At 44.7% G+C, this 22439-nt stretch overlaps 3 protein-coding genes across 3 annotated transcripts; 2 read left to right on the top strand and 1 right to left on the bottom strand.

Moving 5' to 3' along the window:
* Positions 1–35: 35 nt before the first annotated feature.
* On the top strand, positions 36–7592 carry PTCD1 (pentatricopeptide repeat domain 1). The gene is made up of 9 exons (XM_054041790.1): positions 36–83; positions 522–1079; positions 1563–1703; positions 2067–2285; positions 2997–3098; positions 3515–4288; positions 4597–4713; positions 5271–5453; positions 5830–7592. The coding sequence occupies exons 2-9, from the start codon at positions 573–575 to the stop codon at positions 6007–6009; spliced, it is 2223 nt and encodes a 740-aa protein (XP_053897765.1). The 5' UTR covers positions 36–83; positions 522–572; the 3' UTR covers positions 6010–7592.
* BUD31 (BUD31 homolog) lies at positions 7547–11349 on the bottom strand. Its single transcript, XM_054041795.1, has 5 exons — positions 11247–11349; positions 10182–10289; positions 9324–9446; positions 8856–9022; positions 7547–7819 (listed from the first exon to the last, which is right to left on the bottom strand). The coding sequence occupies exons 2-5, from the start codon at positions 10273–10275 to the stop codon at positions 7769–7771; spliced, it is 435 nt and encodes a 144-aa protein (XP_053897770.1). The 5' UTR covers positions 10276–10289; positions 11247–11349; the 3' UTR covers positions 7547–7768.
* A 297-nt stretch (positions 11350–11646) lies between these two features.
* On the top strand, positions 11647–21672 carry PDAP1 (PDGFA associated protein 1). Its single transcript, XM_054041794.1, has 6 exons — positions 11647–11753; positions 16836–16927; positions 17581–17688; positions 18163–18284; positions 19920–20071; positions 20873–21672. The coding sequence occupies exons 1-6, from the start codon at positions 11741–11743 to the stop codon at positions 20929–20931; spliced, it is 546 nt and encodes a 181-aa protein (XP_053897769.1). The 5' UTR covers positions 11647–11740; the 3' UTR covers positions 20932–21672.
* The last annotated feature ends 767 nt before the right edge of the window (positions 21673–22439 follow it).

Here is a 22439-nt window from a genome sequence, read left to right as displayed (position 1 = left end):
ACCGCGCGGGGCCGCCTCCGCCAATGGGGAGGGGAGCCTGCCATGACCCCGCCCCTGAGCGCGAGCTGAGGCGAGGGCTGCGGGTGAGTGGAAGGGGGCTGTGCCGCGCGCGCTCTGGGGCCGAGGGGTGGGAAGGGCCATGCTCCCCTCCCCCCCCCCCCCGGAAACCCTCCCCCCACCAGCAGCCCCCCCTGGTTCCCGGTAGAGCCCCCCCGGGGGCAGGGGCGCCTCGTGGGGCCTGGCCCAGCAGGCCGGGGCTGGAGGGCGGGGAGAGCAGATCATAAGGGCATGGACACCCCCTCCTCCCCCCTGTGGGTCAGGGAGGAGCCAGGGGCTGGGACTAGCCCTGACAGCATGTGCAGGGTCCTGGACTTTCTCCACCCTCAGGGGAAAAGCCCTTCAGCCTCCCCCCTGCCTTGCTAGTGCCTGTCCCTGGTGTGTCTCCCGCCCTCTCTTGAGGGCTCCCCTCGCTGACCCCATTCGGGCTCCTCTCATCGGCTCTCTTTTCTGGTTGACTTTAGGAGATGGACGTTTAACCTCGTAGTGAAGGGGAGCGACACACGAGGTGCATCATGAGGTTCGCGCAGTTGGTGTCCCGCCAGCTCCCTGGAGGATTGTTCTCCCTGAAATGCTCCTATCCCTTGGTGTGTCACAGTCGAATGTTTTGGGCAACGCCAAAGAGTTTTTCAGGGTGTCCCAAAAATATACCGAGTCTGCTCAGATTCCTGGGCCAGAGACTGCAGTGCATGAGGCTGAGGCCTTTCAGCTCATCACAGGGTCTCTGTAAGTTACACAACCGAGACTTGAAACCGATTGACCCTGCCAGCTCACCTGAAGCTATCAGGAAACATGAAGAAGAATCAGAAGACGGTGATGCAGATGTAGGCTTTGGAACACTATCTAATAAATTTTCATCTAGAAAATATTTTCACAAAACAACATCAGAGTTGCAGAACTTAAGATTTCAAGCAGAAGAGGAAGAGGAGGAAAAAGTGTCAGAATGGAAACCTAGACGTGGTCCTAAGAACACACCATACTGGTACTTTTTGCGATGCAAGGCACTGATAAAGGAAGACAAGGTTGGTTTCTCAAGTCATGTAATCACTAGAGTAGTTAACAGCATTTGATAATTGAGGGGCAATATGATCTATTAGATTGGTTGTGGGACTGGGAGACAAAAATTCAGAAGTAGAATTAAAGCCCGGGACAGTCTGGCTACCTCCTTATAAGCCTCAGTTTCCCAGGAGTAATATCTATCTACCTAATTCACAGGGGTGTTGGAGAGCATTAATTCATTAAGGTGTGATAATTGCTCTTAACCTCTGAGTGGGAAGGAGAGGGCCTCTCACTAGTCACCCCTTTGGGCAAAGGAATTATGATTACATTTCTGTGGCTTCATAAGGAATGGAGGGCTAGTGGTTTCCATCCCAAGATGAAATATAAACATGCACCCCTTGTCTCATCATAGTGTGTCTCCATATTTGTATATGTATCTGCTTTATTAAATGTTAGTTAAGGAACTGCTTCTCTTACCTTCTCATCTTTGTCTCGCCTGTCTGTAGCTGGCAGAGGCTCTGAAGCTGTTTGAGGTGCAGATGCTGAAGGAAGAGCGTCTGCAGCCAGAGGAGAGCAACTACACTGTTCTGATTGGTGGCTGTGGCAGAGTTGGCTATGTGAAGAAGGCATTCAGACTTTACAATGATGTAAATATTATAGCTGTTTCCCTAAGAAAGGGGCCAGGGTCACTGGCAGGTAGTACAATGGGGGTCTTTCATGAGTTAAAGTATACCCATTCGCGTTCTGTCCCATAGAAAGAGATAATTCTGGAGATGCTTCCTCCAAAATGCCTTTCCATGGGTGTTTCCACTTTGCTTGGGACTCAGAAGACTGGAGCTCAAGAATTTACTGTAGCCTTGAAGCTTACATGTTGTATCTAACTTATTTTAGGTTTTCCTAATGTGCCTGTCGCCAAGGTATCTGTGCAAGGTGGAACTATTTTTTATCTTAATTCTGGGCTCTTTATTTAATATAATTTATTTCCTTAACTTTTTGCCCCCTGAGAGTAGATGAAAAAGCGGGGTTTAATCCCCACAGACGCTACATACACAGCCCTCTTCAATGCCTGTGCTGAGTCGCCATGGAAAGATTCGGGTCTGCAGAGTGCGCTCAAACTACGGCAACAACTAAAGTGCAAAAATGTGGAGCTGAATCTGATAACATATCACGCTCTGCTGAAAGTATGTGCCATCTGCTCAGATCTCAGGACATGCTTTGATGTACTGAAGGTAAAGAGGAGTATCTTCTTGTACTATACATATCTCCATCTCTAATCAAAGCACTTTAGGGGGAAGCATGTGGCTTTCCTTGCAGACAGGTTGTAATTATGCATTATTATATTAGCCTTTAAGCTTGGGGGAATAGATTGAAATTTTTTTTTTTTTTTTTTTTAAGGATCACTCTTTTGTGCTTGCGTTGAGTTATGCAATCATACTGGGTAGTTCAATATCTTAAGTATTCAGTTTAAACAGACAAAAACAGGATTTTGCAGGCTCAGACTTAGAGGTTTTGAAATTCTGCTCTCAAGTATTAAGTGTTTGTGTAAAGGTCAGGTTTACGGTCCCTTTTTTACAAACATGTATTCATCTAAAGCGGTTGCTTTTGCCTCTACTGCAGCTCCCCCTTGAAAGGCTGACAGTGGAGCAGCTGAGCAGTTCCTTCCTATATCCCACCCAAATTTCCTACACTATTCCCTATAGCACCTTCTGCTGAGACAGGCTGAGATTGAAGTAGCTGTCAGATGTTGTTTTTTCTCTTTTCTGTAGCCATCATTCTGCTTAAAGTACTTGGAGTCCTTAGACCTCCCATGCAGTTTGCTGCAGATGTGTCTCAAAAAAGTGATTCCATTGAGCAGCAAGAAAGGCAGTACTTTCCATTAAGCAATCAGCTTCAGAATAAACTTCCTTGGTGTAACTGTCATCTTCCTTTTCCTTCTCTAGGAAATTGTGCATAAAGGCCATGCTGTCACCACAGAGACCTTCAGCTTCCTTCTCATGGGCTGCATAAAGGACAAAGAGAGTGGCCTCAGATATGCCTTGCAGGTCTAGTTCTATCCTGTTTTGCCATTCATGTAACTGTTGTATCTGTAACTTGGGATTGGAACCTGCGGGAGGGGCCTTTGGAGCTGATGGAGGTGGAAAATGCTTAAACTGTAAGCTCCTCAGTCAGGCTTCTTATCTGATGCTCATAAAGTGCCATGTGCACTACAGGATTGTACTAATAATAGTTTGGATGGGTGACCGGTCTGTGGTGTGGAGGTCTTTTCTGTTGAAGAAGCGTATTCATTCCCATTTGTGCAGCTAGAAACCCTGATGGTGGGCACCTAAAATGTTACAATAATTGGGTCTAAATATGACATTACTTCTAGCTAAAAATACCCCACTTCTTTAATGCTGTACACATTTCACATACATTAACTCTATCTAAGCATCTCTACATTTTTTCCCTTTCAAAACAGGTTTGGCGACAAATGACTAAATTGGGAATTAAACCTGATGGTTACATTTACAATTTGATGCTCCATGCTGCAAGGGATTGTGGAATAGGTGACCCAGTTGTGGCTTCTAACTTGTTGCTAAGAAGCACAGATGAAAACCCTGCTCAAGTAAAGCTCATATCAGGTAGGCGAGGTCAAAAGGTGAAAAGTCAGAAAAGGAAGGGAGCAGACAGTGGAATTGCTACCCAGTTGGATGTGGAAACCATGGAAAAACAAATATTTCAAGAAGATTCCAGAAAAGCTGAGGAACACTTAATCAACAATGAAGACAAAGACATGAGTGAGGTTCAGACTGAGCCAGGAACTGGATTGGCTGGCCTCACTAATAAGACAGTAGAATGCAATACGATTGGACACTTCAGAAGAAACCAGGCTATTTCAGATCCACCTCAAACAAACCGAGGTCAATTTGTTGAGCCTGCTTGCAACCTGCCCAATTTGTTGGACTTAAAAATCTCCAATAAGAACTTGGTTTCCTTAGGGACAGTAGCAACGCCCTCTGATAGGCTGGCTTTGATGGGGAACATGGAGGGCTTTTTGAATAAAATGAAAGAGGACAATGTGGCACCCAACATTAAGACTTTCACACTGTTGGCTGAGCTGATTGAACCTTTGAGCCAGTCAGAATCCTCTTTATTGACAGTCCTGGATGAACATAAAGTGAAAGTAGATGTGACCTTGTTTAATACTTTGTTGAGAAAGAAGAGTAAACAGGGAGACCTAGAAGGTGCAAAGGTAAGAATTAGAGCCCCTAAATGACTATACTGCAAACTTTTATCGTCATACTGGTGTCATGTTAGCTGCCTTTTAACCTTTGATGAGATCAACTCTCCATCACAGCAGAAGGCACAGAATCGTATATTCTCTCCCCCTCCCATAAGGGACCCTTAAAGTACTTATTGGAGCTCTAAGGATTCTGTTGCATTCTCAGATAGCAGCCTTCTGTCTAAAGAGAACTAACTGGAACTTCTTTTGGAAACAGTCAGTGCTGCATCTTAAATCATCTAGAATGGTCTGAGTACTCAAGTATTTGTGTTTTGCAGGGCATGCTGACAGCTCTAGTGCAGAGGGGAATATCACCCAACATACAGACGTTTTGTAACTTGGCAATAGCCTGCCGCAAAGAGAAAGATGGACTGCAGTTACTTTTGGACATGAAGGTACAAAAACTACAGCTCTGGCTACTAGAAAGTATTATTACTTTATTATTGGGACAGCAGTAACTGGGGGATTCCTACAGTCGGTGATCCTATACCTTTCTCTACATGAGCTTTCACTGAGGCTACAGTAACGGAACTCCCTCTAGTCAGATCTTCTGCAATTCCTCCTTTGTGGTACAGTAGTCTAGCTTAATGCATGGGTCATGGGAAGGAGGATTGGATTGTAAACTTCACTAGTACTGTACAGGTAACCAAAACTGTAACAGGAAAGGCAGCTGCACTCCCTAGGCAATGGCCCTTCCCCCTTATCTGCAGTGGAGTTGTGACACACACACATCCCCCAAAGTGCGTGTTGGTAGGCAAAAGTATTTATGCTTCAGCTCTTGCACTCTTACCTTAAGTGGTGGTGTGACTTGCCAGCACTGAGGTCAAATAATAACATTGGTCAAAGATCCTCAGTTAGGATGTGCTCATATCTCTCCGGCAGAAAGGTCTGCAGAGATCAGCTCTGTAGTAGATAGCAGGCACTAATAATTCGGACACTGATGTGTTTTCAGAACTCTGGGATTACTCCCAACACCCACATCTACAGCACCCTTATCAATGCAGCTGTGAAGCAGTTGAACTATACTTACCTCACAGAAATCCTACGAGACATGAGAAAGAACCAGGTCCCCCCAAACGAAGTTGTCATACGCCAGCTGGAGTTTGCAGCTCAGTATCCACCTCAGTTTGACAGGGTAAGTACCACAGTCATTTATTAGGACCAGGACCAATGTAACTGATTATGGCTGAAGTGAACATTGTAATGTGGAAAAGCACAGATGAGACTAAGCTGTTTTGGATAAGGACTATGTGTTTATATAATGCCTAGCAGGAGAGTGAAGTAATTTTTAAGATCTCTACCTTTCCTCCCTGCCCCAATAAAATTGTATCTTCCTCATCTACCACCTGTTTACGCATTGGCTGAAATGGTGATAGTTAAGAGTACAGTGCAGCTGCCAAATATTTTCTGTAGCGGCTTAGGAGTATTCGGTCTTCTTCCAATTTGCAGAATCAGAGCAGCCTAGTTACTCTTCCATAGAATAACACGTACTGTTGGGTTTTCACTTGCAGTATAAGTCAAAGAACACCTATCTGGAGAAGATTGATGGGTTCCGAGGCTACTATTTCCGCTGGCTAAAAGCAATGGGAGCAGAGGAGACTCCACACCCATGGGCAAAATACAGAACTAAGAATTCAGCAGCCAAGGGCAGTGCAGAGGACACGCAGCCCCAGGGCACCAGGGAACAGTAACTATTGAGAGCAAGTCACTATTCTCCATGTGTTGAATGTGCACGACATCAGATGCTGGAACTACCTAGACAGAGGAATTTGGAGGGTTGTTTCCTTCAGGTGCCGTATACCTGGCAGCACTGTACTTGTATGTTCTGACTGTTTAATAAAGTACCATCTCAACCGAAAGGAGAAATAAGAACTAAAAAGGACTAGGTGGTCATCAGCACAGCGTCGCTTCCCACTACTATTAATAGATGCTTTGTTAATAAGTGGCAAGCTTGTGTTTGATTTTGTAAGAGGTTTGAATTGCCAGAGCTGTTAGAAACAACTACTCAGTGGTTCTCTAATTCATCTTCAGAGGTAGTTCATAAGGCAGTTTTTGATTCCATCTGCCTCTCTGGGTCCAGGCATCACTAAAGAAGAGGGCCTTTAGACCTGAACGGCAGCCAATGTCTGCTGGTCCCTAGGAGAGGAAACTAGCACCTTCTTAGGGAACTAACATCACCCCTAGAACACGAGTAACAAGTAAGAGGCTTCAGGGTAGCAGCCGTGTTAGTCTGTATCCTCAAAAAGAACAGGAGTACTTGTGGCACCTTAGAGACTAACAAATTTATGCTCTAATAAATTTGTTAGTCTCTAAGGTGCCATAAGTACTCCTGTTCTTTTTAAGTAAGAGGCTTATATTTTTTTTCAAAGGTCAAAACACTTATTAGATGCGTCTGTAGAAAATTAATAAGAAAGCATTTGCATTTCTGGCTGGTTTTAGAAGGGCTACAATGTAATCACATGTGGCAGAGGAGAGGGAGTATATGATAGTGTTAAGCATTTTAAGTTCTCCATCTAACAGCTGCTCGTGGAATAGAGGTACTAAGCATTTGTATCATTAATGACAACCTCAGGCCAGTTTTTGGCTCAAATAGGAGACAATACACATTTGACCCTAGGTTACTTTCCTTAGTGTTTGCCAAATGGTGCGATTATCCATGAAATTAAGTACTCAGTTTGTACCTCCATGCTGTCCCACTAAACTTACAATGCAATTCATATTAAGCAGTTTATTGAAAGGTACCTTCCCCTCCACCGCAAGAAGTGTTCAGGGCTTGAAAGCTAGCAGTCTGGGACTTGCTAGATTTAGTAACAGACAACAATTCCAAACCCCAGGAACTCACTCCTAACAGAAAGCTGTAACCCAGGGGGAATGAGGAAGCTTGACTTTCCAATGGTACAACACCCAGCCAGGCCAGCTAGCTTCACTAGTACTGAAATCTGAAGTAACAGAAAACCTGTACACGAGTTTCTGTATACCTGCCTCACTATCTTGCTTTAGGGAGTCACTTTGTAAGTAGGACACTACTATTAAAGACAAAGGGATAATTGTACAGGGATAGCTTCCTGGGTATGGCATAGAGTTGTCACTTGTTAAGGATTACATCCCATTCACAGGTGCCTCTACTACTGACAATACAGCTCTGCTGCCAGGAGCCATATGCCATTGTGAATATGTGTAATCAATCTTTGAACTGCCTTGTCACAAGATTATGCCACTCCACTCTGGGGGGGGGAGGTAAGATTTTATTTTAAAATAAAATGGTTATACAAGACTAGTCAAAATCATTCACTACTACATTTTATGATCCAGGTGGGCATATTGCTGTTCAGACTGATAAAGGAAGCTTCACTCACTGCAGAGTTTATACAAGACAATTATAGCAGGAATAGTCCATGATGTGAAATCAGCACTTTTCAGAACCCCAAAAGTGTCCAGTTTTTAAAGATTTCACCCAGAGCAGCCTCTGCATCCACAGTGCGTGCACTCAATGATTCTCCCCTATAAAGCAAAAACAAGCATTAGTCACCACATTCCAGGTAAGTTACTTTATATCAAGAACAAGTATTCTTAATAAAAAGCTAGTGCAGTATGCTACATCTCAAACAGGGGAAGCCCTCTGAAGCGCCCATAGCTCCAAGTTTCCTGCTACTCTACAAACAGTCTCCCACCCCCACTTTACGCAACATTATGCAGAGGCTACGCAAGCCCCACCTTCCCTCCGGGGGTGAAGCAAGAATCAGGCATTACTATAAAACCAAATGGAAGTGAATATTCCACCAGGAAAGATCAGGGAATCCTCTAGAACTAGGTTTGGCCAAGAAGTGCATCAGTGAGACTCTGCTGTCTGGAACTATGAATAGAACGTTCATGGGACCAATTAACATCTAGGACTATCAGTTTTCCTTCCTACTATTACAAATTTTCATCTAAAGCAGTGGGAATTTCTGCACTATAGCTATGTTACAAGCTCAAGTTATTAAGAAGAAAGGGAACACATCAGAAACTAGACAGTTGTATTTCCTTTTGGGTATTTAAGATTCCTTTCACTGTACTTTGCCACAAGCAAATCCCTCTCAAAAATACCTCAGTCTGACTTGCAGGAGACAACGACCATTCTTTGTTCTGTGTTTGTGCAGTGCCTAGCACAATCAGGTCCTGGTCTATGACTAGGGCTCTTAGATGCCACAGTAATACATGTAATTAGGCTCAAGACACTATGTATAGGAAGTCAGTGCTCTGGTCTCAAGTGTTGTTCTAGCACCCTAAACACTGCACCAGAATTTTAGTTGGTTAAGTGTGAAGGTAACTGGGACAAGTCTATATTAGCCCCTTAATGTCATTTTCATGGGCAAATGCTTCAGGAAACAGGAAAAACAGAGGCTGGCCACTTAACAGCAGAATCCAGTGGTAAGGAAAACTAGAAATTGATACTATTGTCAAAGGTAGCAGAGGAAATACAATTATGGTAAGTCATGACTGCTGGCTCAAAATCCAAGCAAGGAAAATAGCATCAGAGCAAATAAAAAATTCATACCACTTCCAGCTTGCTTTTTGGGACCCTGCAAATGCAGTTAGTTCCAAAGTTGGTATCCCGAGTCTGGATACAGCGCAGGCAGCAAAGGTTCTCATAACCCTGTTTCTTCCACTTTGCAATCAGGTTTTTGTCAGCGTATCCTTCTCTGATACAGTACTCATACAGTTCTACACGAGAGAGGTGACTGGTGAGCACCACAGAATTCTCATTGGGGCAGATAAATGAACAGTTTATTTAAAAAGTTTTAGTCTTTCCACTGAATCTAGTTCTCATTGCTAGTTCCACTTGCTAGCAAATACAGACAGAGGGAAAGTCACTTTTTTTTTTTTTTTTTTTTTTAAGAACAATTATTTAATCCTTTCCCATCAATAATCTAATTCTGGTTTACACTCACTGGCTAATGATTCAGACACTCCGTATGGAAACTGTGATCTCTTCACCACAAGAGCAAATATTTAAGCTTTTTACCTCTGCTAATAGCTTTTCTCTTATAGAAGAGATCAAAGATGTAGCGTGTTTTCTGATGATGAATTCTGAAGATGGGCCAGAGGGATTCCACCTTCCTCTTCCCTTCATGAGGCTCAGTCTCCGCTGAGGGAAGAGGGCACAGAAATCAGATTTCACTTGCAGTGACCTATAAGTTATTACAGCACTATATATACTAAAAATGCACAATTGTTCTGAGAAAAAAAAAAATGAAGTTTTAAAAGGGTGTGGGGAGATAGTCAAAAACAAAATTCACTGGAGTAAAAATACACACAGGAGATCTTTAACTCTCATGCACTCCCTTTGGAAAGGAAGTCAGCGCGCTAAAGGGATGATGGTAAGGAAAATGCAGGTATAATGATTGGATAGGACAGGCACATCTGAGTACCAAGAGTGACAGCACAGACTAGAACCAAACACTGCTGGCCTTTGCAATGCAAGCTTCCCCCTGCACATAATTATACCAGCGTGCTTCAATCCTGGCCTACAGTAGTCCTCAGAGCTTGGGTGGAGTACTATGGACTCAGAACAATATTCATTTCATTTGCAAATTAAGCCATAGATCCAGAGATGATCCACGTAACTCATTCTGCCATGTCCCAATTCCATGTGTCCTAACTTAGAATTAGGAATTTGTCTTCTAGGGGTAACTTTTAATGCAGGAAATTAACACACTGAGTTATCATCATCAAAATGTTTCATCTTCATTATTAGCCCCTAATGAAAACAGATTTTAAAACCCACACTTGCTGTCCTTTTATAAAACGTGTATCCTGAAGCTCTTAAGGACTGTACAATCATAGGGTCACATGCTAACCAGTATCTGGCTTCATAACTTACCTTCTCTCATTTTTTGATCCAGCTCATCCAATGTTGGTTCGATCAGTTCCCAGCCATCCGGAGGAGCTTTCCTGCTTCTCTTTACTTTGGGCATCTTCTCAAAAAAGGCTGTTATAGGGATAAATGCAGGTCAAGTTTCAATAGTACTTATGTTTCCAGATATCATAAGGTCATCATGCACCCCCACCCCTCCAAAAAAAAAAAAAAAGCATGAGATTTTTCATCATTATTTTGACTCCCTTGCAGTCATGACCCCTTTTTCAATGATAAAGATAGAGGTGGGTTTTTTATTTATTTATTTAGAGATAAATGAAACTAAGGAACAAACAAATTACAAGTTTTTTTGTTTTTTTTTTGTTTTGTTTTAAACAATGAATAAGTGTTTAACATGTTATCAGTGTATACAAGGGAGGGAGCCTTTCCTAATTCCCGTTTTAATTCATAACATATTCCTTCACTTTTGAGGGCCGGTTTCCCAGTTAATAGTACTTTACCCTTCTCTAATGTCTTAAATCCAAAGACCTAACTATTATGCATCACAAACTACTGAGAGATACATAGGCATCATAACTGCCATTGTAAAGACTGGGAAGCCAAATATCACCCAGCAAGTCAGTGACAAAGCTGGGAATCGCCGACTCTTAGCTCCCCTCACATTTGCTTTTAACCACAGACTATGGCCGTAACCATTATACACAGATATTGTGAAACCACCTAGCCAAGTCAAGGAAAACCTGAGTTTAAACATCCTGGGCTGGGCTGAAAGCTGGCAATATTGACCCGTAGTTGCTGCGTGTAGCTAGGGGACTATCTCTGTACGAGACCCAGACCAGACACCCCGAGGGATGGTCGAAGCGGGCTGGCTGGAATAAGGTGCAGGCCAGGCGCAGGTCTCTCGTTGCTAGACTCTAAGGGAGAACACGCCACCTCTTACAATAGCCTGCCTGGGGCCTAGTACCCCCTGCCCGGCCCTACTCTCACCCCGCCCAGCGGCGTGTCGGGCAGTGCAATGCGACCCGCCGCCGCCCCGGGGAATATCGCTCTCCCGGAAAGAAAGGAGCTCACCTGCCGGGAGAGAAAAAGACGATCACTATTTACAGCTTCCGCCTTTTCAAATCCGTCGCTCCCTTATGGCGTCACAAGCAGCTGGGGTCCTTCCGCTGCCTAGTCGCTTTAATGACTAAATTCACTCGCCGTTTTCTGGGTGGGGAGCGCGAGTTTCACCGCAATCCTCGCGTGCATTTGGTGTCCCTTGTAATGCCTGTAAGGAATTTCCCTCTCCTCCCCCGCCCCGGGTGCTGGGTGCGGAAGGAAGGAGCAGGGACAGGCCTCACCACTGGTGCCGTGAGTGAGGGGCAATGGGAAGGTAGCGGCTCGGTTTGTACTCAGGCAGTGCTGCGGTTAGCCCTTGTGCTGGGGGCCTCGTGCTCCAGGGCCAGGCTTGGTGACTGGGCTGAGGAGGGAGCCGCGCGCTGGGGCTGCTGTTTGCGGCTTCCGCTTCCGGGTCGAGGAGTGGGGGACTCGCTGCAGCTGCTGCCGGAGCCGCCATCACCGCCGCTATGCCGAAAGGAGGTGAGGGAGGGGCGGATGAGAGGAAACAGGCCCCAGGAACGGTGGGGCTAAGGAGGGGGGCCCCAAGCCCTAAATCCCTGGGGGGGAGATATAAGCCCCCCCAGGAGCGGTGGGGTGGGGGGGGCAAGCCCTAGGTTCCTGGGGGAGGGGTATAACCCCCCCACGAGTGGTGGGTTAAGGGCGGGCCCAAGCTCTAGGTCCCTGGGGGAGGGGTATAAGCTCCCCAGGAGCAGTGGGGTTTGTCGGGGCAAGCCTTAGGGCTCTGGGGAAGGGGTGTAAGCCCCACAGCAGTGATAGGATCAAGGGGGGGGGCAAGCCCTAAGTCCCTGGGGGAGGGGTATAACCCCCTGGAGCGATTGGGTTGAGAGGAAGATGCAAGCCCAGGGGAATGGAGTGATGGGTTATGGGGAGGTGCAAGCCCCCATGGACCGATGGCAGGTTCAGGGGAGTACCAGCTTGAAGCCCCTGTGGGTGATGGGAGAAGCAGGGGAAAAGTAGTGGGACTGGTGGCCCATAGCAGATCTAGTGCCAGGTGATGGGTTTTGTTCTGCACTGGGGAGGAGGCTGGCATCTGTTGAGCATGGAGTGTATGATTGGTGCTGTACAGAATACATGAGGCACTGAGCTCACAAGCTAAATCGGGCACAGAATGCAGTTCACATGTACCCAATGTATTGACTGATGGGGCCTGTTTCAAAGGGATGCTGATGGCATGTGGTTCTTTAAGATTCTTCCTTCAGTGGATTAGAGGCCTCTGGGGATATGTAGAAAGGATCTAAATCAGGGGTTCTCAAACTGGGGGTTGGAACCCCTCAGGGGGTCGCAAGGTTATTACATGGGGGGTCGTGAGCTGTCAGCCTCCACCCCAAACCCCACTTTGCCTCTAGCATTTATGATGGTGTTAAATATATAAAAAAGTGTTTTTAATGTATAAGGGGGGGGTCACACTCAGAGGCTTGCTATTAGTACAAAAGTCTGAGAACTACTGATCTAAATGAAGAGAAGGTGGTTACTTGCTGCATAAGAGACAGACAGTACAGAAGAAGACACAAAGATGACTTTTAATGTCTCATTTTAGAGTTTTTAGTGGCTCCAAACCCACCACCATAATAGCTTCACTCACAGCATCTTACTGTTATGCAGTGGGTACCAACCTGCCTGCATGTGGTACAGGAGAGCTAATGAGGGAATGAGAGTCCATCAAGTCTGAGCTGGATCTACCCAGATCATTCTCTAGATTCACTAAATCTGTCCACATAATTGGCTCTTGCATGCTTTCTATGGAATCAAATCTTACTATGTTAATGTAAATTATTATTCCCCATTCTACACTTCCTGTAGTCTCTGCCAATTTACTTTATTAGTGTCCATTAACTGAGTTTGTGAACTGTTGCCAGACTGTTAGAATATTCTTTAGGCATCAAATACAGTACCCTCCTGCCCCCTCCCCCCCCCCCCATCTTTAATATCATAAGATTTGTCTCCCAGTTTTTTAATACAGGTTCTTTGATATCTTGATCTAGGCCAGACAGCCTTTATACCTGTTTGTACTATATAAAACTATTGCTAGACCTAGGAAAAGGCTCCAGACTTATTTGTATTGATGCTCATAATTATTTTTATAATGAAAGCTCAATAAATTCAATTTTTCCTATTCCAAATTCATCACACAATTCTAAACATACCCCTCTCAAGTTTGTCTGTGGCTTTGCAGGGTGAAATCCTGGCCCCAATGAAATCAATGGGTGTTTTGCCATTGACTTCAGGGGGGCCAGGGTTTTGCCTGCAGTGTTTGGTAGCACACTTGGATTTAATCCTGTCAATAATTTAAAAAAACAAAACCCGCAGCTGCATATATTACAAATACATCTTGCTCCAAAAGGATCCACTCGGTGAATGCTCTTCTCTTTTCTGTAAGGTGTGTGTGTAATTGTTTTATAATCTATGTTCTGTAAAGAAATAGCGCTATTGAAGAAGTAGTTCATAATGTGTTGGGAGAGAAACCCTTTCTGCTGCACAAATATGAGCTTGTCTGCTAATACAAGAAGAACAGGAGTACTTGTGGCACCTTAGAGACTAACAAATTTATTAGAGCATAAGCTTTCGTGGACTACAGCCCACTTCTTCGGATGCATAACTGAAATCTGCTAATACAGAACAAGTGTTTCTGAAGTACTTCTTGATCTCTGTTTAGAGGCTGTCAAAACCCGTTTTCCCAAGTTTTTTTTTTAAATTCATAGCTCCATAAAATTCTTCTAAGCTTAAATTCACATTAATAGTAATACTCTTATACACTGAAATAAATATGTATTTAAAAACATGCCTATCTTAGTCTCTGTGTGCCTTTACCATAATTTAAAAATACAATCATCTGTGGGTTTCAAAGTGCTTTGCAAAGGAGGATAAGACTCATTATCCCTATTTTACAGATGGGGAAACTGAGGCACAGAGGTGAAGTGACTTGCCCAACGTAATGCAGCAGGTCAGTGGCAGAGCTAGGAATAGAACTCAGGTTGCATAACGCATAACTCACAGCCCAAAGCCCCTTACAGTCCTGCCTCCTTACCATGAGCAAAGGCCTTCCCTATGCCCTCCTTGATTAAATATCTGCATACTAATGTGACTCAGGTCTCATCTTATTCTAGTTGATGAGATGATGGTAAAAGTATTGAGCGGTACAATACTTAATTCTTTGGTACAGGCTTCAATGTAGAATGGGTAAAACTTAGAACTAATAAGCTTTGCTCTTCGTATCTATTGCTTTTGACAACACCTAATGTGAAGACCAAAGGGGGTTACAGGCTAGTTTTATTTTTTGAAAAAGTATGTTGAAATCTACTGTTATAAGCTGACCTGACACATAAAGAAAACAAATGCCTGAAAATGCATCTGCCAGACACCAAAGAGCCTAGTTACCCTGGTAGTATTGTAGCAGATCATTGTTTTAGATCATGTAGCCCTTCATGGGGTAGAATAATGCATAAAGTTTACAGCATAGTAGTTACTTTGTACCTGTATCAGTCATGCCACACTTTTTTAAAATAAGTAACCAATTTTGAATTGTAACGCTACTCTGGCATCTCTATAAGCTGTGAGAAAAAAGGGTGGTTTACTGGGATAGATAAGTCCTTTAATGTACAGCACCATCTATCAGTGGCTGCAGACACTGTAGTTGAAATCACAACTGAAAATCCATCACAGGCTTTTTGAAGGCGGCAGGCACATGTAAGTTCTTTGAGTGAATATCCCCTTTCAAGGCCACTAGTGTACAGAACCTCACCTCTCATGTTAGAAAACGTAGAAATGCAGAGGTGAAGGGGCCATGAGGCTTCTTAAGATTTGTGGGGAGGTGGCTTATTGAGCTCCCCAAGATTGGCTGGGAATTCTCCCTTCAAGCCTCCTGCTTTTTTCATTTCCCCCCTTCAGATCTTCTAAGAACTGCATGTTCAAAGTTCCCTTCCTAGAGACTTTAGAAAATCAGTGATAAGCAGTGTGAGGAAAGAGGACAAGGGGAGCGGGGGGGGAGGTATGTTGGAGCTACTGAGCTATTGAGAGCCCTCCTCATGAACAGTTGTGCCCCCCCCAGCCTTGGTAGATTCCTCAAGACAACTCCAGCCACGGTCACAGTAAGTGGTTCAGCTCTGATCAAGAAAACGGGGGTTGCCTGCCTCTGCTGGACCAACGTACTAATGCCAAAAAAGGGACAGTTTTTTCATGAACATTTTCCAATTATTCAACCAGCTCAACAAATTAGGTTAGTTGGGCACTACTGAACCTCTGCAGGGGAGCTGGTGCTCTCCCCTCATACAGATCTCAGGAAGAGTGTTCCCTTGATCTCTCGCCCCTGACCCCTTCCCCGCAAGGCTACTTACTGACCTCAGGGAATAAACAGGGGGGTAAAGAGGTCAAACGGATGTCCCATGGCTCCTGCCAGTGGCCCTCCTGAGATCTGCAGGAGGAGAGAACCCCCTCATGAACTGTTTGGCAAAAAAATAATTGCAAAGTACTTTTAGTGGTCAGATTGTACTTTGAGCTCTGTGTCTGCAGGGAAAAGGGTAGAGACTGCTTAAAAAAGAAAGCTCAGGTCTCCAGCAGTCCTTGGATGTCTTGTGCCGAGACAACTGGAGCTGCCATTCTTCAGGAAACATTAATAGTTTCAGTGATTTCACATCAATCAATTTAAGTTTGGCGATAGGTATTAAAGTTTGGTGGTAGGTACCGGATCTCAGCTAGGGCAATGCATCCAGGGAAACTGATTTCATCTCTCATTTTTCTGGATATGTGTGTAGGGGCGGCGGACAGTCAGGAAAAATCAGGGTTATAGTAGAAATTCACTTACAATTGCTGTCACTCCCTAGTGTTTCTGTGGCAGCATAGTTAGAGCGCAGCTTCCTGCTGTGTAGTAAATGCAGAGTAGGGAGTGGTTGTGGGATTTATATTTGGTTGCCAACCCAGGAAGTGAATCAGAGGCAACTGTGGATGTGGATGGAAGGGGAAGGATGGTGTCATTCCACTATCTTGAGCCCTTGGAAGCGTAATTCTCCTCATCCTTCTATAGCCTGACAGAACCGTGCTGCAATGCCTGGTGTCTGTAGTAGTTGAGGGATGAAAACAGTAGTACCTACCTTGAGGAGTGGTGAGAACATCGCTAGTGAACTACAGGAAAAGTTGAAATTGATCAGAGCTTTTATTTGCTAACATGATGTAGAGAATCTTATGGAGATGATGGGCTATGTTCTTTTTTGGTGATGCCAGGTATAACTGGGCCCTCTCAAATACAGACCATTGGATTAGATGGTCCAACTGGCGCAGGCTTCCCTAGAAACTGGAGGGGTTAAGCTAAGTCTGAAAGTTTTTCTCTGAACACTTTTGTGGTTCAATAACAGTTCTCTGTGTATTTATCTAAGGGCTCGAAGTGCTTGATTAAGGTTGGTGAATTATTGAGCTACTTCTGTGTTCTTTTACTGGAAGAAGAACTGGTCTGTACTATGCACAACTACAGCCAAGAGAGAATGGGGGACAGGCTTTTGAGTTTGTGGAAACATCTCACTAAATCAGCTACTGACTTAATTTCTCATGCAGGTAGAAAAGGAGGCCACAAAGGCCGAGCAAGACAGTACACAAGCCCTGAAGAGATTGATGCACAGCTCCAAGCAGAAAAACAAAAGGCCAGGGTATGTGTTCTGTCTGGTCACGTGCTTAGCAAGATAAACTGCTGCTTTTATACTCAATTATTTTGCAGTTCATGAGCAAAGGCAGCTTAGAGTCAAGTGGTGTAAATCATTCTGTCACCTGAATTACAATATGTGGAAACGCTTCTATGTTGGGTTTGACAATCTGCAATTCTCCAGATTTTCTGTTGGTGACATAGAGTTTTAGAGCTGGATCTAATTCGTAATAATGTTTAGGCAGTTTCTATCAAAATCAATGGGGTATCGAGCACTTGAAACCAAAGTCAGAATGTGTCCCTTATTCTCTTCCTCTGTGGGAGGTAAAATGTGAAACATAGAATATGGTGATCAAGTTACCTAGCAGTGGATATCATATTGTATATAGAAAGCAGTGGAGTCTCTTATTGAGGACCCTGTTAATGCAGGTGATGTGAATAATGGGACACATTTAGGGGACAAAACGTATCTTGCTCTTGAATGCAATAAAAATAAAATTGATTAGAGAAGACATACCAATAATACTGACATTCTCGGCCATGCAGTTGTATCCCTTGCCTATTAATGTTTTCACTGTGCTGACTTCTTTTAAAGAGTCGTTGCTAGTGGTTGCAATTTCATCAGTTTACATTTTTTCTTAATCTCCTGTAAACGCATAGGAAGAGGAGGAGCAAGAAGAAGGGGGAGAGGGGGCAATAGGAGATCCCAAAAAAGAGAAGAAATCCTTAGATTCAGACGAGAGTGACGAAGATGACGAGGACTATCAGGTACCGTAACTCCCAATGCATTTAACGTAGATGAACACCCCACATTCTCAAGGCACAACCAACCTGCTAATCCTTGATTTTAATTTTCCCCATGTATTTGTGGGCTCCTGAGCCCAGATTTATAAGGACGGTGGGATTTTTTTAAAGTTAAACGTAGTGTGTGTCTCCTCTCAGTTAATCTTCACTCCATTAATAATTTGTTCATTGCTGTACACTGAAGTGGAAGAAACAGACATGGTAACGTTCACTATTAACAATGGGGTTGAAAACACATGGTAAAGTAAAATATGATGTGGCAGCAGATATATTCCCTGGTAATAAGAATTTTTTTAGTGTCTGTCTAGGTTTGGTTTCAGAGGTAATGACCACGTGAGTGAACTTTCTCCACTAGGATGTATGTGAAGAAGACGCATTGAGCCTTGACAGCTACAGAACTCATTGATAACATGCATGTCCTTTGTTTCTAAACTCCAGCAAAAGCGCAAAGGCGTGGAAGGGTTGATAGACATAGAGAATCCCAATCGCGTTGTTCAGACAGCCAAAAAAGTAACTCAGCTGGATCTGGATGGACCCAAGGAGCTGTCGCGGAGAGAGCGGTAACAATCCCCCTTCTCTCTTATAGCTTGGAGAGATGTGTGTTCTGTGTTTGTTCCTAGAATAATGTTCTGCCCCCTGCAATGGCCAAGCCACGTAGTGCCAGTAAATCTGACCTGCTGGGAGGGAAGTTGCCGTCTCAGTGAGGTCCTTTATTTATTTGAGCCCACTGTCACAGTAGGTGTGAAGATAATTGTCAGGATTCACTTTGGATCCCAATTTCATTGGGTAGGAACTTACATGGTTAAGTAGAGCCAGCCTATGTTGGTGGCAGCCATCCTACATGTGTTAACTACTTATGCTAAACAGTCTGTGGTTAGCTGTGACACTCTGAGCACCTTTCCCAGACCTGAAGAAGAGCTCTGTATAAGCTTGGAAGCTTGTCCCTTGCACCAGCAGAAGTTGGTCCAATAAAAGATATTACCTCACTCACCTTGTCATCCTAAAGTCAGGCAGCTTTGCGAAACGCATTGAGACGGGCATAAGTGTGTTTTCCTCTGCTAATTATTATAATGGTTATTAATTATTTGTGTTAAGCACCTAGTAGCCCTAGTCATGGACGCTGGCTATCTAGTTTTCCTTTCTAAAAGCCTGATGTCAATAATCAGAAATAACTGCCCCTGTGCATTAGCGCGTAGTGGCAGAAAAATACCATGCCAAGGGTCACCCTGTTAAGTTCCTGGTGTGGCAGGAGCCCTAGTATTGATGGGAGTGCGTTTTCCAGATTCCTGGGGTCAGAGTGAAGTTACTTGCCCCAGTGGACACTTAGATTTTGTTTTCAGTCTTGAACTCAGTTGCCATTTCACACGTGAGTTTTTAGAGAGAAAAGTGCGAGTTTGATTCAATACCGATTCCTACAGCTGAAGGGTGGCTTTTGGGTAGGGCACTAGACTGGGAAGCAGGAGGACTATGCTCTGGTTTGACACTGTCCTGTTGTGGGATATGAGGCTAAGGCCTGGGCTACACTAGCGGGGGGGTTCGAACTAAGAGACACAACTTCAGCTACGCTATTCGCATAGTTGAAGTCGAAGTATCTTAGTTCGACTTACCTGGCCGTCCTCACGGCGGCAAGTCGACTGCCGCGGCTCCCCCCGTCGACTCCACTTACTCCTCCTGCCGAGGTGGAGTACGGGCATCGATTCGTGGATGGATTTGTCTCGTCTGGACGAGACGCGATAAATCGATCCCCGATACATGGAACGCTATCCGGCGGGTAGTATAGACGTACCCTAAGTCACTTAACTCTTTGTGCCAGAGTTTTCCCTGGCACAGTGGGAACAGAAACAATCCCTAATTCACCGGGCTACTGCGAGGCACTTGGGTGTGGTGATAATGAATGTTAGAAAGAAGCCTTTATTTAGGTAGCTTTTCAAGCCAGAAGCCATCTTCAGCATGGCTTTTCCCAAGCCCCGTGACTGCGCTGAAAAGGATTTAAACATTATTTTGATCTTCAGCCTCCTTGAATTGCTCGATTGCTAAAATGCTAATTAGAGATTGAAATGACTGCGCATTTGTGCTCCAAGATCAGAGGTCGATGCTGCTCGAGATCACGCCTTCTCTTAATCCCCTTTCTAACGCTAACGATACCTGTGTGTTAATTTGGATACCATGACGACTAGTGTATTTCACTCAAACAGAGAAGAAATAGAGAAGCAGAAAGCAAAAGAAAGATACATGAAAATGCATCTAGCTGGTAAAACGGAACAGGCAAAGGCAGATCTCGCTCGACTAGCCATCATCCGGAAACAGAGGGAAGAAGCTGCCAAAAAGAAAGAGGAGGAAAGAAAAGGTAAGGCTGTTACAATAACAGTTCCTCATTCAGTCCACCCCTAACTGTCCTCGCCGGCAGCCAGACCTCCAGGAGCTGTGATCTCAGTATCACAAGCGAAGTAGGCATAGTATTCCCTTTCTACCAGTGCTGTTACTGTGTGCTGTTAAACAGCTATTCTGTTCAACCCTAGAGTCAGCTTTGTTTCATCCTCTGCTTTATGCTGCGTCATAAAGGGGTAGATTAGTTAGGCAGTGAGCAGGCAAAGTAAGGAGGGAATTGCTCTCTACACCTCAGCGCTTCAGCTGAACAGGCAAAGGTAGTGGATTTTTGTACATGTTCGCACCAGCAGTTCAGTGAATTCCCTGCAAACAGCTTGGATATTGTGCATCAGAATTACATATGGGATGGGGCCTAAACGGCTCAGGGAATTGGTAATAGGATATAGAGCTTTGCACCTCTAGGTCACAGGCTGACCCTTAATTCAGCTGAAGTATCTAGTGAACCAAAGTGGTGATGGGGGTTTGGTCTCAGTCCATTTCGCACTGCACAGATCTCTCCACAGTTGGCACCAATGACTGAGGCCAGGGTCAGGATGGACCGTAGAGATGGCATTCTCCTTTCACTCGGGATGTGGGCCCACCAGGAATTTTAGCATCTAAGCAGGGGGGTGGCAGAGGGAAACTTGCTAAGCTGTTATACGTCTAGTGTGGCTAAATGGAGCTCTGTCTCTAGGGCCACCGAGACAGCACCAATTCCCCACCTGCATCTGGAAACATTGACAAGTCTCTCTCTTTTCTTTCTCCCCTCCCACTCCCACAGCAAAAGATGACGCGTCTGTGGCAGGCAAAAGACTGCAATCACTATCCCTTAACAAATAAGCACAGGACATGCAGGAGGAAGAATTCCAGGGAACTCTGCCTGGTGCCTGCCAGGAACTCTGCCATGTTGCATACCACATAGGGTGTACTGCAACATCGAAGTCAAATTCACCTCCAAGAGACACTGACAGTGTGTTCGTCTTCATCTTGGCACAGAATTCCATTTTGGGTTGGGGGGGGCAGCTGCTATCTTCAGGGCAGAACCGTGCTGAACAGCACTTCTCTGTGTAACAGTTTGGAAACCTGAATGTTTTTGCTGTTTTTAGGACTGAGAACACATTAGGGGCAGGGTAGGGGAGCAAGGTGGGAGGGGAAATGCTTCATATATTAGATCACAAAACCTAGATTTTTCTGTCAGCTTGGGGGTGGGGCATGGGGTCGGTAATCTTGATGAAAACCCAAAGGTCGGGGGGGTGTATCGTCAGGACCCACTTCTGCAAACAGCCCGTGAAATCGAGCTGCAGAGTGTTGTAAGAATAGTCTGGAAGCCTCACTTCAGGGCTGTTTTTCTGGAGTGCTGTTCATTCCCATTTTCACCCTCCTCCCCCCCCCCCCCTTTTCCCTCCTTTTTTCTCTCCTCTGACTAGGGATAGTGTCAGTTTTTAACCACATCATCCTTTGTTTAAAGCAAAGCCTTCATTGATTGTACCAAAACCCAGGTAAAAAGAAAAACTCAATAAATTAAAAACAAACCAACCCAAACTTGTATATTTGGCTGATTAAAATTTAAATTATCGTAAACGCTTTGCCCTTGTCTTTTGTGCCTGTCAGCATGAAATCTCATGGGCACCGGGTGTGCTTCTGTGGGGTTTCCGGTTACAACTTGTGGGAGATGCCCCGTACCTGTGAGCTATGATGGTGACTTGCTATTTCATGGCTCTGTTTTGCTCTGCTTTCCTGGCACTTTGTGCCGCTTGCACTGTCAAAATGGAGCCAATAGGACAAGTCTGACTGGAGCATCTGAACTGTACCAACAGCTACAGCCTGAAGGTAACGCACTTTCCCTGCTTGGGTCTGGTGGACATCTCATTAGATCTGCTCTACACACACAGTTGGCTAGCCTAGTGGAAGGGGATAATTGTCCTCTAACTTCTTTCAATCCATGTCCTCTTCAATGTGGATAAAGCTAACCCTGGACTGTTACACCTTTCAGAATTGGGAGGGTTAGTGTGAGGTTTCTGGGAGGAGGGAAAAGAGGGCGTATTTATCATGGAAAGCTCTGACTTGAATGTTTGTATCCATAAAGGTTTGATCAGTGTCTGATAATCTGATCTACATCGAGTCTCCCATGTTAAACACCTTTCTCATAAGTGTGTCTCAGAACCGCCTGTGATCACACACACTGGGGATGTAAACTCCAACAATCAAAAATGCCACTGTGCTACCGGGAGAGAGTTGTCCCCTAGCTGGGTGCCAGAACGTGATCCTTGGAAGTCTGTATAAATGAGAAGGAGACATTTAGAAGTGGACACGACTGGTTAAAATCCAATGGGGACGATCTTTTTTTC

The sequence above is a fragment of the Malaclemys terrapin genome, chromosome 10 (genome assembly GCF_027887155.1).
Source record: "Malaclemys terrapin pileata isolate rMalTer1 chromosome 10, rMalTer1.hap1, whole genome shotgun sequence".
Lineage (NCBI taxonomy): Eukaryota > Metazoa > Chordata > Testudines > Emydidae > Malaclemys > Malaclemys terrapin.
This window is presented reverse-complemented; position numbering and strand designations above follow the sequence as displayed.